The 14,446-nt window shown below is 39.2% G+C and overlaps 1 protein-coding gene and 1 non-coding gene across 4 annotated transcripts; one reads left to right on the forward strand and one right to left on the reverse strand.

Moving 5' to 3' along the window:
* Positions 1–1,804: 1,804 nt before the first annotated feature.
* Positions 1,805–10,372, reverse strand: LOC131324670 (splicing factor U2af small subunit B-like). Of its 3 annotated transcripts, none has more exons than XM_058356738.1 (6): positions 9,982–10,372; positions 7,270–7,356; positions 7,109–7,190; positions 4,221–4,347; positions 3,680–4,121; positions 1,805–2,205 (listed from the first exon to the last, which is right to left on the reverse strand). In XM_058356738.1, the coding sequence occupies exons 1-5, from the start codon at positions 10,216–10,218 to the stop codon at positions 3,698–3,700; spliced, it is 957 nt and encodes a 318-aa protein (XP_058212721.1). In that variant the 5' UTR covers positions 10,219–10,372; the 3' UTR covers positions 1,805–2,205; positions 3,680–3,697. The 3 variants fall into 3 exon arrangements, with proteins under 3 accessions (XP_058212721.1, XP_058212722.1, XP_058212723.1); XM_058356739.1 differs by having other exon boundaries at positions 1,805–2,274; XM_058356740.1 differs by having other exon boundaries at positions 1,805–3,548.
* A 73-nt stretch (positions 10,373–10,445) lies between these two features.
* On the forward strand, positions 10,446–10,528 carry TRNAL-UAA (transfer RNA leucine (anticodon UAA)). Its single transcript has one exon. It is a non-coding gene; the product is annotated as a tRNA-Leu (tRNA).
* The last annotated feature ends 3,918 nt before the right edge of the window (positions 10,529–14,446 follow it).

Below are 14,446 nucleotides of genomic sequence, written 5' to 3' on the forward strand. Positions count from 1 at the left end.
TCCCCTCCCACTAGGGGTGCGCACCGGTCGGGCAGGTCGGGTTTGACCTCGAACGCGACCCGACCATGTCGGGTAACAATTTTTTAGGCCCGAAACCGAACCGAACAGATGGTAAAAACCGTCCGCGAGCCAGATTCTTTACGTAGGGTTAGGTCGGGTCCGACCCCACAGGTAAAGAATGCACCAATCCAAACCCCGAACTAAAAATTGATTTTTAACAAAAAGTGAACCCGCACCCGTCCGAACCACATGTTCGACCCCACCCGATACCCTTCGGGTCGGGTCGGGTAGGGTTGGTCAGGTTGCAGGTTTTTTGCACACCCCTACCTCCCACTACTCCTCCTCCTCCTCTGAGGCCGGTGAATCAATTCCTCTCTAGTGCGCTTCCCACCCATCTCCCGCGTTCGACGAATCAACTCCTCACGGGAGTCCGAAACACTTGAAGGTGGAGGTGAGGAGAGAGGAGGGGTAGCACCAATCTTTATTGCAATCCATCACCAAACCGTGTCGTCGCTCGATGTTACCCACCCATCGCTCCACTCTCAATGAATCCCATTGCTTGAAACAGCCAAAACCGATCGAATCCGAACCTGGCTTCAGACAACCCATGATACCACATGTACCACCTCTCCTTCTCATCACTGAGGCACCTTTTCACAACAGGAGACCCAATTTCAAAACTATTACATGAGCTTTTTAACCCCAAATCAAACACCACCAAACCTCTCGAAAATGACGAATTCAAAGAAGAAAGGGGTTGATTTGAAGTGGGTTTCTCGATTCTCGGAAATTTGAATTGAGTTTCTCAAAAAGTGAATTTTGTTGTCTGTGGCATTTTCTCTGTCAGTGTTCGGGGTTTTGTGGCGCAGTGAGTCAGAAACAGGGGATTTGCTCTGTTTCTACGGTTAGGGGTTAGGGTTTGAGGTTTTCTGGGGATTAAGGAAGGTAATAGAGGGGTAAAGATGGAGCATGCTCATTTGTGGGGTGGATGTTGTGAGGGCGATAACAGTGGAATTGCATGCTCTGGTATTTGCAAACAGAGCAATGATATAATCTGTGTACTTGCAAAACGAGCAATCATATAGTCTGTGGATTTACAGTAAAGATTGGTTGATTGCTCGATCTTTACAGTAAAGATTGGTGGATTGCAGCAATGATATAGTAATCCGCTTCTGGGGATTGGCCACGATGGGCCAAAGGTAATTCTTTGTGGGATGGAAGTTGTGAGGGCATAATAGTTGTGGGATGAGGGAGAGAGAATGGTAGGGAGAGTGGGGAGGGAGGCGATGAGGTAGAGCCGTAGAGGGGAGGGGTTTTGATTCTCTACATTTTTGGGGCTACTCTTGTGTGCCAAAGGGGTACTTAAACAGGAGAAGAATACCACATCACCAATTTCCATCACGCAATGGACGGAATATAACAGCAGATGCCTCAATTTGGGGTTTTGTAAGGTACAGGTGCCTAATTGAAATAAAGTAAAGTTCAGGTGTTTACGAGACATTGGGGACATTGGGTCCAAAGTTAAGGCATCATTTTAAAATTTTCCCAAACTATTATTTTTGTAGGAATAAACTTCTCAAAAGGGTCCCAAAGAAAGCAAATGGGCCAGGTGAACAAGAAACCAGAAAACACTGAAACAATGTTGAATCAGCAACATTATAATCCCTAGTAAAGACGTTTAATTTCTGCAACTATTATTGCGTTCGTCTGCTTTTTCTTTAATGGTCAATTGTTTCCCAATTCTCTTCTGGACATCTGGTCTGCAAGGCTCACAAAATTAACACAACTAGAAAAAGGAAAGTACTGTTCTAAGTTGTTTCCAACATATATAGCATCACATGCTTACAAAGAAACCAATATTGCTTTTCCTACGCCAATGAAAGCATCAAACAAACCAACCACGGGATAACAAAGGAGACACCAAACACAAATTACATCACAGTTTCTTTGTTCTGCAGTAAGTTAAAAAAGCATATGCAAAAGAGGATGTTCCCATTGTATAATTTATGAAATAGAGAGATAAAGAACCATAACAGCTACTGTTGAAGCGAGAGACCATAAAGACTTCATTACCTAGTGTACTACACCGATTTGTCATAAAAGTTGAGCCGCTTCAGTTGTTCTGCCAGCCAAGATGTCAAGTCCTGTAAACTTTTGATCTGAAAGTCCTGTAAACTTGCTCTGCAGACAATGGTGATAGTGCACCTGTATATAAACATCTGGGTGAGCTGCCATAAAAATGATGCTCAACCCTGGAAGCAGGAATACCTGAACCTGCAACACTCGTGAAATATATAAAGATCATATACTGGGACGAAACATACAAAAATGAAAGAAAGATAACCCATCGAATCCTAGTCTAAGATTATCAGTTACCCTTCCTATCGGCAATCGCTGCCTGGCATCACACTTGCTTTTGTTCGAAATTTGCAGATCAAAGAAACTAATTTGGACAAGTATGGTTAGGAAAGTTGAAAACCTGAAATTGCATGTCACTGATTTCTCATACCAAGCAGCGAGGACCGTTCCAATTGCTCTCAAGAGAATGAAATAAAAAGGTCACAAGCTATATTTTGTGTGCAGTGTATATCTAGCAGTCAGACACATCAAACTCCCAATCTTAGGATACAGAGACTCAGCGTAAAAGGGTCCAAAAGAAGACACAGGTGCGAGGATACATCGTCTAAAAGTAATTTCACATTTTTTTCGCGTTTTGTAAGATTTGCACATCGAACAATTACTAATTACAGTTAACTGTTATAATTTTGACATACTACAACAACAAAAATAAAATAATTTTACAACAGTTTTTGTTTTGAGTAACATTTTAGTCTATTTTGTTTTCTTCACCAATTTGACAACTAAAGGTTCGTTCCAAGACAAAAAGGACGGGATCCATATACATAGTCCAAACTCGTGTCATGTCGTGTCCACACCGGTAGTTAGGAGAATAGAAGAATCCCTGTAACGTACATCACAAATTCAAAACACATTGTATGAGCAAAATTCTTTTTGCACAAGTTCAAGCAAAAAATTTGTCTTCAATAGGTCAGAGAAATGCCTACAAACACGAGATGTTAAAAGCTGACACCTGTTCTTTCACAATGCTTCAGAATCGAGAGCCTAAATGCCTACAAACACGAGATGCTAAAAGCTGACACCTGTTCTTTCACAATGCTTCAGAATCGAGAGCCTATTGAGCGAGGCATAGGAGTGAAGTCGGTTAAGAATGTTGGCAGTTTATACTTTTTTGGAAATGTATTTTGCTATTGATGGGCAAAAGGCTTTGCTTTTTTTGCATAAAATAAAATCCTTGTTTTTGAGAGACTATGAAAAATTGTCTCAAGAACAACGAAAGGGGCACATATAAAACTGCAAAAAAATGCAGAATTGAAACGGTTTTAGTTAAGGGGTTGAAGAACTAAGATGGTCCTTTTACATGTATATTGTCCAAAATTCTTTTTCAGCTTCTTTTAGCGGATAGCAGGTGAAAAAGGAGGAAGTTTGTTTTACTTTCAATATCATATGACAGAGAACCTGTACTCCACCTGCACAGTGGAAAATGGACAGTTATGCTGTCTTTCTCAAAGAGTCTTTTTTCCCAAGGAAATATGTATCATTTATATTTTCAAGGCACATTACTCAATGATTAAATTACGAAAGAGCCCGGAGGACAAACCCGGCACTGCCGCTTGGATCAGTAGTCGTAGCCTCCGTGTTCCTGCTGGTGCTGCTGCTCCACATGAGCGTCATTATACTGTTCTCCATTATCCGGAATTCCATCATTTTCATTGTTACCATTACCATTCTTGTTAGCAGCATCCGCCTGTTCCCTTTCCCTATTCCACTGCTCAATCTTGGCCCTTCTCTCAGCACTGCCTTCCCTAACAGGACTCCTATTTCTCCTTTCCCCAGGGGGGCTTCTACTTCTTCCTCCCCTTCGTCCTGGACTTCTGCTTCTAGGCCTCCTCCCCCTATGATCATGGTGGCGGCGATCTCTGTCATCACCTCTGCCGCCAAAACCGCGGCCACCATGTGAACGCTCATCATAACTGCGATTCCGTGGTGGACTACGGCTTTGCTTTCGCCGCCTACTCCCAAATAATTGCCTCCTCAACTCTCTATTTGGAAGGGGGGAAAAGATAGAAACAATCTCTAAATTAAAGGTGATGAAATAGGTAGGAAGCGTGGAAAGTGAAGAAACAATACATAAAACTAACCTGCTAATCTTTTTCAGATGCATGAAATTGCAGTATCCTCCACGATTGCATACATCTTCGTCATATTGCCTACAAGTAGCTTCACGGAAATCCGTCACCGGGGAGTAGTCAACAATGATGGGACGCCCTGGAGAGTTAAAAGAGTTAATGACGCCAGCTGAATCTTAATAAAGACAAGATTTTTTGCGGGATCATTAAGTGCCTCTAATAAAGGGGTAGGGCCATAGGAGAAGGGGGGGCTGTGGAATCCTATGTTATTGGAACTAAGATATTACTGGAACAAAGACCAGGAATTGAAGCGTGAATTGAGTTACAATAGAATTAGGCTTCTATGCACTGCAAAATTAGAAAAAACTTCTTTCAAACTACAAAAATCCAATGAAAAGAGATTACTTTCCAAATGATTAGTGTAAAATCCATTTCTAATAGCATAAATTGCGTAATAACCACACAAAAATTACATATCTAGCTAAAGGCCTAATCTTGCTCGATTTTTAGCTTATTACGTAATTGTTAATGAAACTTCAAGATCTCTAAATTCACTATTTGGAACGAAGGTGAGCCGATTCCGGAATGTGCGCACCAAAAATGTTATTTGCTAGAGGTATTAGGGTTCCCTTGTCACATAGGTAGAATCCCCTAATTTTGATGGGGATGAATTTGGAGTTGCCTGAGGGGTTCATACTCAGGTGGGTAAGACAGAGTAGACTGCTTAGTTCTATAAGATAGGTTGTGACAAGGTGTTAGGGCATGCATACGATTCCGTGGTGTTACATTCTCCATTTCTTTGAGGAAAAAACTACCACCGTAAAGGAAAGAAAGGAAATGTGTCTCTTCCTCCACATGATGCAAAGGTGCTAGCAAGTTTCACTGCACCAAAAATAACAATATCTTGAGACTTTTGCCATCAGGTTCATCAAAACACATTGCAAATGAGCCCAACTCTATCACCAACCAAACTTCTGTTGGACTTGCTTAACCATCTTTACATGTGCAGTACTCAAGCAACCAATATATCTAGCCTTCCCAGATTTTGACAATATACTTTAAAGCCTGGCAGAGGAACCAGGAATCACATATAGAAAGTAAAGCCTTTCCCGCTAAATTTGGATATTTGAATATATGGCAAGCTGGATATAAATATATATATACAGAAATCTTCAAGTAAGGACCTTAAAATAAGGACCTTATATGCGGACCTCCCATTTCCCGATCTGATATCGATGATCCGAGCCGCTCAATGTGATCAGAACGTGATTTTAAGGGTACCCGCGAGAAATTGGCAAAAAAAATGACCAGAAATGGCTTGATTTGAGCAGTTTTATTTGAACCGTTAGATAAAAAACAAACAAAAACTGCTCGAATGAAGCCCTTCCAGGTCTTTTTTTTTGCTGATTTCTCGCGGGTACCCTTAAAATCACGTTCTGAACACATTGAGCGGCTCGGATCATCAAAATTTGATCGGAAAATGGAGGTCTGCATTTTATTAAAATAAGGTAGTCCTTATAAGAAGGGGACTCTATATGTGTGTGTGTGTGTGTGTATATATATATATATATATGTATATATATATATATATATATATATATATATATATATATATAGTCCGGATCCAATGAGGGATCCCGCACGGTGCTACCGTGTGGGACTCCTCTTTCCCGATCGAATTGCGATGATCCGAGCTGCTCAAAGTGATCAGAATGTGATTTTAAGAGTACTAGCGAGAAATCAGCAAAAAAAATGATCGGGAAGGACTTGATCCGAACAGTTTTTTATTGAACGGTTCAGTAAAAAACTGCTCGAACAAAGCCCTTCCCGATCATTTTTTTTTGCTGATTTCTCGCGGGTACCCTTAAAATCATGTTCTGAACACTTTGCGCGGCTCGGATCGTCGCAATTCGATTGGAAAAGGAGAGTCCCGCACCGTAAGGCCGTAAGGGATCCCTCATTGGATCCGGACTATATACAGTCAGTCTCAAATGAGGGAGTCCTTATTTTAGTTAAAATGCGGACCTCCTCATTTCTCCCATTTTCCGATCGAATTTTAATGATCCGAGCCGCTCAATGTGTTTAGAACGTGATTTTAAGAGTACCCGTGAGAAATCGGCAAAAAAAATGACCGGGAAGGGCTTCATCCGAGCAGTTTTTGTTTGAACCGTTCGATTAAAAACAAACAAAAACTGCTCGGATGAAGCTCTTCCCGGTCATTTTTTTTGCTGACTTCTCGCGGGTACCCTTAAAATCACGTTCTGAACACATTGAGCGGCTCGGATCATCGAAATTCAATCAGAAAAGGGAGGTCCGCATTTTATTAAAATAAGGTGGCGCTTACGGGAGACGGACTATATATATATATGCAGAACTGACCAGTGGAGGAGTATATGTGTATCCTCCTTAAATATCATAGGCATCTAAGCGACCATGTTAAGGAGATCTTGCTAGGCGAGAGTTGCCCGAGCAGTCCAATTGTTTACCATCTGATTCACACCTGGTGGTTTCACTCCTTATCTGACTCTGCTGCTTTTTGAGACTCACTTTTCTTACTCAACAGTGTGAGAAAGGTCAACCAAATAGCAGTAGACAATAATGACGAGTTTACTATTTGACCACAGGCATTGGAAACTCATGGTTTCCATCGCAGACTCTTGGGCGTAGAAAAAGTAAGCCATTGTACTTGTCTTTCCTTCCTGCTAGCAGTTCACAGGGCACACATACACAACGTATGACATATACAAGGACTATATATATGGCCCATCACATAAGCACCTAGGCAAACACCTAAGCTAATTTGACAAAAGGTATCACATGGGTGTTCAGTTGTTTTGGTTAGTGGTGAAACAATGATATCAAAATACACAAGCATATATGAGGATAAAAGTGTAACTAGCCTGCATAAAACCTCCCAGTCAGATTCTGGAGCGCCTCCGCAGCATGTTCTGCTTCTCGAAACTGAACGTATACATTACCCACCTGCAAAAACCCGTAAACCAAATTATGTGACTCTCAATAATGGAATGAGCCAAGTACTAAGATCACACAAAACGCGTACCATGTGGTCAGCCAAGTTGTCACAAATGTTCAGGCACTCTATCTCTCCATATTTGTTCAGCTCCTCAAACAAGTCTTCATAGAAATCCTGCATTTCAATGCAACTCTCATGATGACATGTATGGACAATGAAAACATCTTACTTCTCAATTCAAGCCAGATACACAACCCATCAATTCTTACCAAATCTTCAATAAAGACACGAGAAGAGAGAGACCTACCATTTATTCTTTTGAGTATTGAAACAATAATAGTAACTTATAATTCCGATAATTTTAACCCACTTAAAATGTTGGGAGAGAGTGTCCAGCAGAAAATAAAGCAAAAACAATTTGGACACTTTGAAATTGAAGGTCAGACACGTGTCCAGAGCATGTCCTTACAGTGTCCGAGCGTGTCGGGACTACTTGAGAGAGTGTCCAACAGGAAATAATGCAGAAAAATTAGTACACTTCGAAATTGAGGGTTGGACACATGACCGGAGACTGTCAAACACCAGTACTTTGCCTTCGAAGTGTCCGGCTACATAGACTGTAATAGGATAGTTCAGATCCTTGAGAATCAAATTACAACAGAATAATGTGAAACATGTTAAGAATTTGTTGAACCTCACAAGATCACAGCTCATAATGTGCCAGGAGCAAATGGCACAACAAGCCGTAGGCCGTGGTTTATACCAAACAAATTGCTTTTGTTGACTTTTCCTTTCTATAGAAACAAAAGGGGATCATATAGAAAAACGAAATATAAAAATCTTAAAAAGAGAAAGAAAGAGGAAGAAAAAACGAAAAACCACTAGTGGGGGACGCTAAGTTTTTTTCCTTCATGCGTAGGTCAACAAATTCTATAAAGGAAACCAAATACGATAACATACTAAAAAATAAGGAGATACAAATAATCAAAAGCTCGAATACACAAGAACATCAAATTGCACTGTCCACTCAATGTGAGTTACTTCCACCGTCAATGCAGCTATTCCACTATGATGATAAATACAGGAGATATAGCGGAGTTTTCCTATGCCGCAATACATAGCATGGATAAAAGTCTGACTAATACCAAAAGTACCCTTACATAAAGCATAACTATGTGAACGCAAAATGAAATGAACAAGCATATGTCAAAGTCAACATCACCACAAGAAGTAAACAAAACCCACATACACAGCTTGTCTGATTGGAATAGATCAGACTATACGGAGTACTGCAATACAAACCAAAACATACAACATCCACAAATTGAGTCGTACATATGCGTGCAGATAACATGCCCACCAATCAATCAGATGAGAAATGCACCGAACCAAGAGATAGTCTCAAAACTTAAAATCCAGAACAAAATATAAGAAACACAAACATATATGAAAAAAGAAGCAAATATGAAATTCAAACTCACAAATTACAAGCAGATAGAAAGAAATATATCTTGATAAGTCATGTTCACTGGACTCTGTTATATTTATAGGACTCCAAGTGACTCTCACCTAGGTCACATCTTTTTGAAAATATGTAACCTAATGAAGAGACACAACTCTTGGTAAACACCTTCTATTTGAATTCCAGATTTTATATCTCCAACATGTCTTGGCATTTATCCACCCTTTTATCTTGAAACCTCTCCAACTCTCTTTCCAAGTGAATATTTTGACTTACTTTCAGGATGGAATTCACAATCAAGGTGTGCCCTTGCCAAAGGTATTTTAATACAACCCCTCCGAAGATATCTAAGCTTTCTTCGTTAATGCTTTTATATCTTTTTTGCAGAAAAAGCAGCCCCACAATATATGCTTCACATCCACAGCCACTGCGTGGATGCGTGTTACAGTGCACCAGAGTTGTCACATCTCCTTGCTTTTGGAATATGCAGCCCTCACAAGGGATTTGAGTCATCAACCAAACAAAACCTTGAGTCCTAATCAATTGAGGTAGGCTACAAGGATCTTTTTTGTCCACACTTATCCATGCTATACAATCAATTTAGTTTGATAGATTCATATCATCTTTACCCACATATCTCCATGCACATTTAAGCTTTCCCATCCCCTAGCATTTCAATTACCATTTACGTTAATGATTTCCTTCATTGTTGCATCTATTCGTCTCCAAAACGTGCATACATCTAGCAACTACCATTATAATCGGAACACCCCTTTAAGGTGTGAATCGTCGGTTTTGAGGCTGGCTTACACTTCTTTTTACTGAGCTACCCTTTAACTGCCTAAAGAAACTTCCAAGACGAGAGAGGGAAAAAAAACTTCCTAGCTAATTTTTTTCTCATTTTTTCTACTTCCACATCTCACTTCACTACAAACAAATCTCAATTGAAGATTTTCACTTTTCCTATTTCACGTAACACGATTTGCACCCGGGTGTCTAGAAAAACACACAAGCAAACACATATACTTCGCATAAATCAATGTTCTAAACTCGCTAGGCGCAAATCGGGCGGACAAGGGGGCCTAGGCACCGACTAGTCGGCTGCCAAATCTAGGCGTTGGCACTTGCCTAGGCGGGACTAGGCGGCCGACTTTTAAAACACTGGCATAAATATATTCCTGAATGATAAGTAGGTGGGTTTATGAAGTCGTTTCGTCAGGGTTCATGTACTTCTAAATATATTACCACATCCTCTATTTAAAATTAAAATAGAATCAAAGCAATAGTATATTGGGAGATACACACAAATACATAGACACATACGGATATGAATATACCTCGAAGTGGGATTGGATTTTGCGGGGGTCGATGGGCTGGCCCTGAGGATCGACGCCGGGGGTGACCATGTCGGGGCGCTGGTACATGTTGGCGAGGACTAGGGTCGGGCTGATGCTGGGCTTGGTGTGGAGCCTCGAGCAGCGATCGCCGTGCCTGCACGCCCCGATCTTGAAGTAGAACGGGCAGTTGACCCTGTCCTTCTCCGTTCCGAATATCGACGCCAAGTGCTCCGCCATCTCACCCGACCACAACGATCCAAGATTCCAATTCAATACACACAACTTTCTCTCTCTCTGTGGAAGCCTCGGTCGGAGATCTAGGGTTTCTGAGCCCGAAGTCGTTCTAATTTGTACTCGTCTTTTTGTTTCGAATTTTCTACTAGTAGTCTTATTTATACAAAACGGAGTGGTCAACAAAAAAATAAAGGGCGTTATAAAAAGTATCGCAAGAAGAGGAACAATAAGCTGGTTTGCCCGAGAGGTTAAGGGGGAAGACTTAAGATCTTCTGCACATAAGTGCGCATGGGTTCGAACCCCATAGCCAGCATGTTACGTTTTTTATGGATCCTATAGTAGTCACTATGGTGTGGCCCCCTTGAAAAACAACGCTGCTTGCTGCTACCTACCCATTATTGCGCATTTCATACAAATGATTCAAGCTATTCATCAAATGTAAACATTTTTCAAAGAGTCTTGCGAAAAATCAGCTCAATCTGATTTCTGAAAAGTTAAATGATTGGATCAAGCACCTATAGGCATCGAATTGAGCTAATTTTTTTTGAGAACCCTAGAAAAAAAATTACATTTAATAAATAGCTCGAATAGTTTTTTTGGGACCCATAGTGGACCCCCACACAGTGATCTGTGCAAAATCAGCTCAATCTGATATCTGAAAAGTTAAATGATTGAATCGAGCATCTATAGGCATCGAATTGAGCTAATTTTTTTCAGAACCCTTGAAAAAAAAATTACATTTAATAAACAGCTCAGATAGTTTTTTTGGGACTCATAGGGGACCCCCACACAGTGATCTGTGCAAAATCAGCTCAATCTGATATCTGAAAAGTTAAATGATTGGATCGAGCACCTATAGGCATCGAATTGAGCTAATTTTTTTCAGAACCCTTGAAAAAAAAATTTCATTTAATAAACCGCTCGGATAGTTTTTTTGGGACCCATAGTGAACCCCCACACAGTGATCTATGCACGGTTTGTGCTCAAAAATCTATGTTTTAGTCTTAAAAACGAATCCGAATCCTCAATGGCGGTTTTGTTGTGGAGATGCCACGTCATTAATGAGAAAATCCAACGGTAGACAAAAGCCTCTCCTTAATGTCGATTTGGGATAAAAAGTACAACAGCAAGAAAACGCCGTCAAGCTTCATCTTCTTCACCGTTCCCAGCCCGTAATTTTTTTTTTTTTGCCAAGTTCATCCATTTCAATCCAACTGAACCCCCTACGTCCCAATGCTCCATACCACAATCCCATTTCTTCCTAGGACCCAAAATGCATCGCAAAACCGTATACTTTGTTGCTATTTGATCATAACATAGTTGATTTGAGCTTTTTCTTCATGAAGAATTACAACAACAACAACAAAAATAGAAGCAAAATAAGTCCTAAATTTAGTGGGACGAACTGAGAATGGAAGGTTTTCATTAAAGATCTTTGAATGAAAATCAGAAATTGGGAGGAAGAAGAATGAAGTTAACAGGGGAGAATAAAAAACAATTTCCATACAATTTGGAATGAAGACCTCATCCCCTTGGTATCATTTGAGAGAGATATCCGCCGGAAGCATTAATTTTTGTCATGAATTTGGGTGGAACGGGGAAAAGAAGAAGAAACGCGGGGTTATTTACCCAAAAGAAGAAGAAGAAGAAGAATGCTGTAACTAATGGGTATTCCTCTCGCCGTTAGAGCATCCACAGTGGTACAATCAAAACCAAAATTCTGTTAAGGTTAGCAACATTTGTTCAAAAAATAGTTCACATTAGAATAACCAAACTTAACAAACCTCTTAGCAACTCATCAAATTTTAATTATTGAATAATTAAAATTAACAATTTTTTATTAATAATCAAATTTAGTTGTCTCCATATTTCCTCAATCAAGTACACCATCATTTGCACACAAACCTTCTCTCTCTTCCATTTTCAACATTTTTCTAAGAAAAGTACTTTTAAAAACAGTTTTTTCAAAATAGTTTTTCTATTAAAAATGTTTTTCCCAAAATTGAAATAAACTGTTTTTTTATTAAAACTCTTTTTTATTCAAAAACTGATTTTTTTTTTAATTTTTTCCCTAAAATTTTTTTTTAAATCAAAATTTTCAAAAAACTATTTTCTTTTTTTCTAATAACTTGTTTTTATTAGTTTGAAAACCATTCTCAAAAAATTGTTTTCTATGTCACAATTTCTAGATTTTTATAAATTGAAAAGGTAATGTGGCAAGTTTTGATTATTCAATTTTGATTGTACCATTATGAACCTCTATATTGCTACCCTTTAAATGGATAATCAAAAGATAATGTGGCAACTTTTAATTATTTCACTATGAATGCTCTTAGCATCTCATCCTCTAAACCACGTCGTTTGCAGAAAAAAAGAAGAAAGTTTTGTTTTTTACCATTGGATCTCCTTGTTATTGAGGTGGCACCTCCACAACAAAATCCTTACAAAGAAATCCTTGCAGAGGATCCGAATCCCTTAAAAATAACTCCCTCCGTCCCAAAATGCTTGTTCGATCCGCAAAACAAAGTGTTAAAAATAATGTAATTTTTTCAAGAAAAAATTTAAACTTTTTTTACAAATTAAAAATACTCATTGATATCTAGTAAGTTGTTAAAATACTTTTGATTTTTTTTTGCAAAAATTGTATTATTTTTAACACTCCGTTTTACGGATCGAACAAGCATTTTGAAACGAAAGGAGTAGTACCTTAAATGAGTTGTCGCCGTAAAATCCTCTTTTTATTAATCCTTTAATTTCCTTTCAAAACAAAATTAAAGAGAGCCTCAACTTAGTGGATCCATCTTCATAGAAAAATTCCAAAATCAGCCAAATGGGCTGACAATAGTGATTATGTAAATGTGTATTAAATGGTATAAAAAGTACATAAAAATACATATTTTTCTTATTTTTTAATGTAATTATCATCCGTTCAATGGACTGACAATAGCAAGATCGATCTTTATAATAGGACATATCACATATCGACTAAGTCCACTTCAACGCTTATTATTACCGCCGTTCCATTTCTGTAGGGGTCTGATAGAAGTGGTGATAGAAATAGAAAAAAATGGGGAACACTGGGTCCAAGCTTATCACATTACTGAATGCCTTCACTCCTCTCACCTCATCTCGAAAACTATCGAACAGCTAATTTTTCCGCCAATCCTAACTAACGATTCTTAATTAGAGTGCGTATAAGTGTCTCTCATCTCCACAGCTTCATTCCCACTGGCGCCGCCCAAAATCGCTCGTGATTCATCTTTACCAGCGTCTCCAAAACATGAAGAATGGCTTATCCCATCTCTCTCTCTCTCCATTGAGTATTTTTTTTTGGTCTCTATCTTTCCACAGAGTGAATTTTTTTCTCCATTTAAAAGCCCTAAATTCTAAGGGGATGCTTCGATTCTTTTCAAATATAGAAACTACGTAAAAAATCATGATTTAATTTGAAACGTTATTTTTAACCTTTTAAAATGTTCATAGCATTGTTCCGGAATGGGAAATGATGGAATTGAAGAGTCTACGAGATCGGTAATTTTACTAGATATTAGTGTTCCAACAAAGATACTGTTGGGTTCGGAGTGCCCCAATGGATTTAATTACATAATCTCACTTCTTGCGACCGCTCTAAAAATAGACTTGCGGGTGCGATGTCGAATGTCATAAAAAACTTAATTGAAGTCTTTGCTAACACCAATTGGTATCAGAGCCAAGAAGTCATGGGTTCGAGTCGCGGGAGCGTCATCTTAAGAGAGGGATTGTTGGGCTCAGAGTGCCCCCATGAATTTGGTTACACAATGTCTCCCTGTGACCACTCTAAAAACAGACTTGCGGGTGCGATATCGAATGTCATAAAAGACTTAATTGAAGCCTCCACTAACACCAATTGGTTTTAGGAGAGATGGTGGAAAGCGATCCGACAGATACGAATTAAGATTTAATATGAAGCTGTAAAACCTATTAGAAGTGCAAAGTTGGAAAAACCTGTTCAAGTAATAGATACTAAACTCACCTATACTTTCAATAAACACAACAATCCGTTTCAACTTGATTTGTTACTAGAAACATGTGAAATATAGAGTACATATAAACAAGCAACAGAGAGCTTCTACTTTGCCCTTAACAAAGAATAGGTTCTCAGTCATTGGTTTATATCCTCTATGTTGTATCACTATCGCCTTCAGCGGAATAGCCTTTCGCGATGTTATCCCTATCCGTTCACTCATGTCCA

The sequence above is a fragment of the Rhododendron vialii genome, chromosome 4a (genome assembly GCF_030253575.1).
Source record: "Rhododendron vialii isolate Sample 1 chromosome 4a, ASM3025357v1".
Taxonomy (NCBI): Eukaryota; Viridiplantae; Streptophyta; class Magnoliopsida; order Ericales; family Ericaceae; genus Rhododendron; species Rhododendron vialii.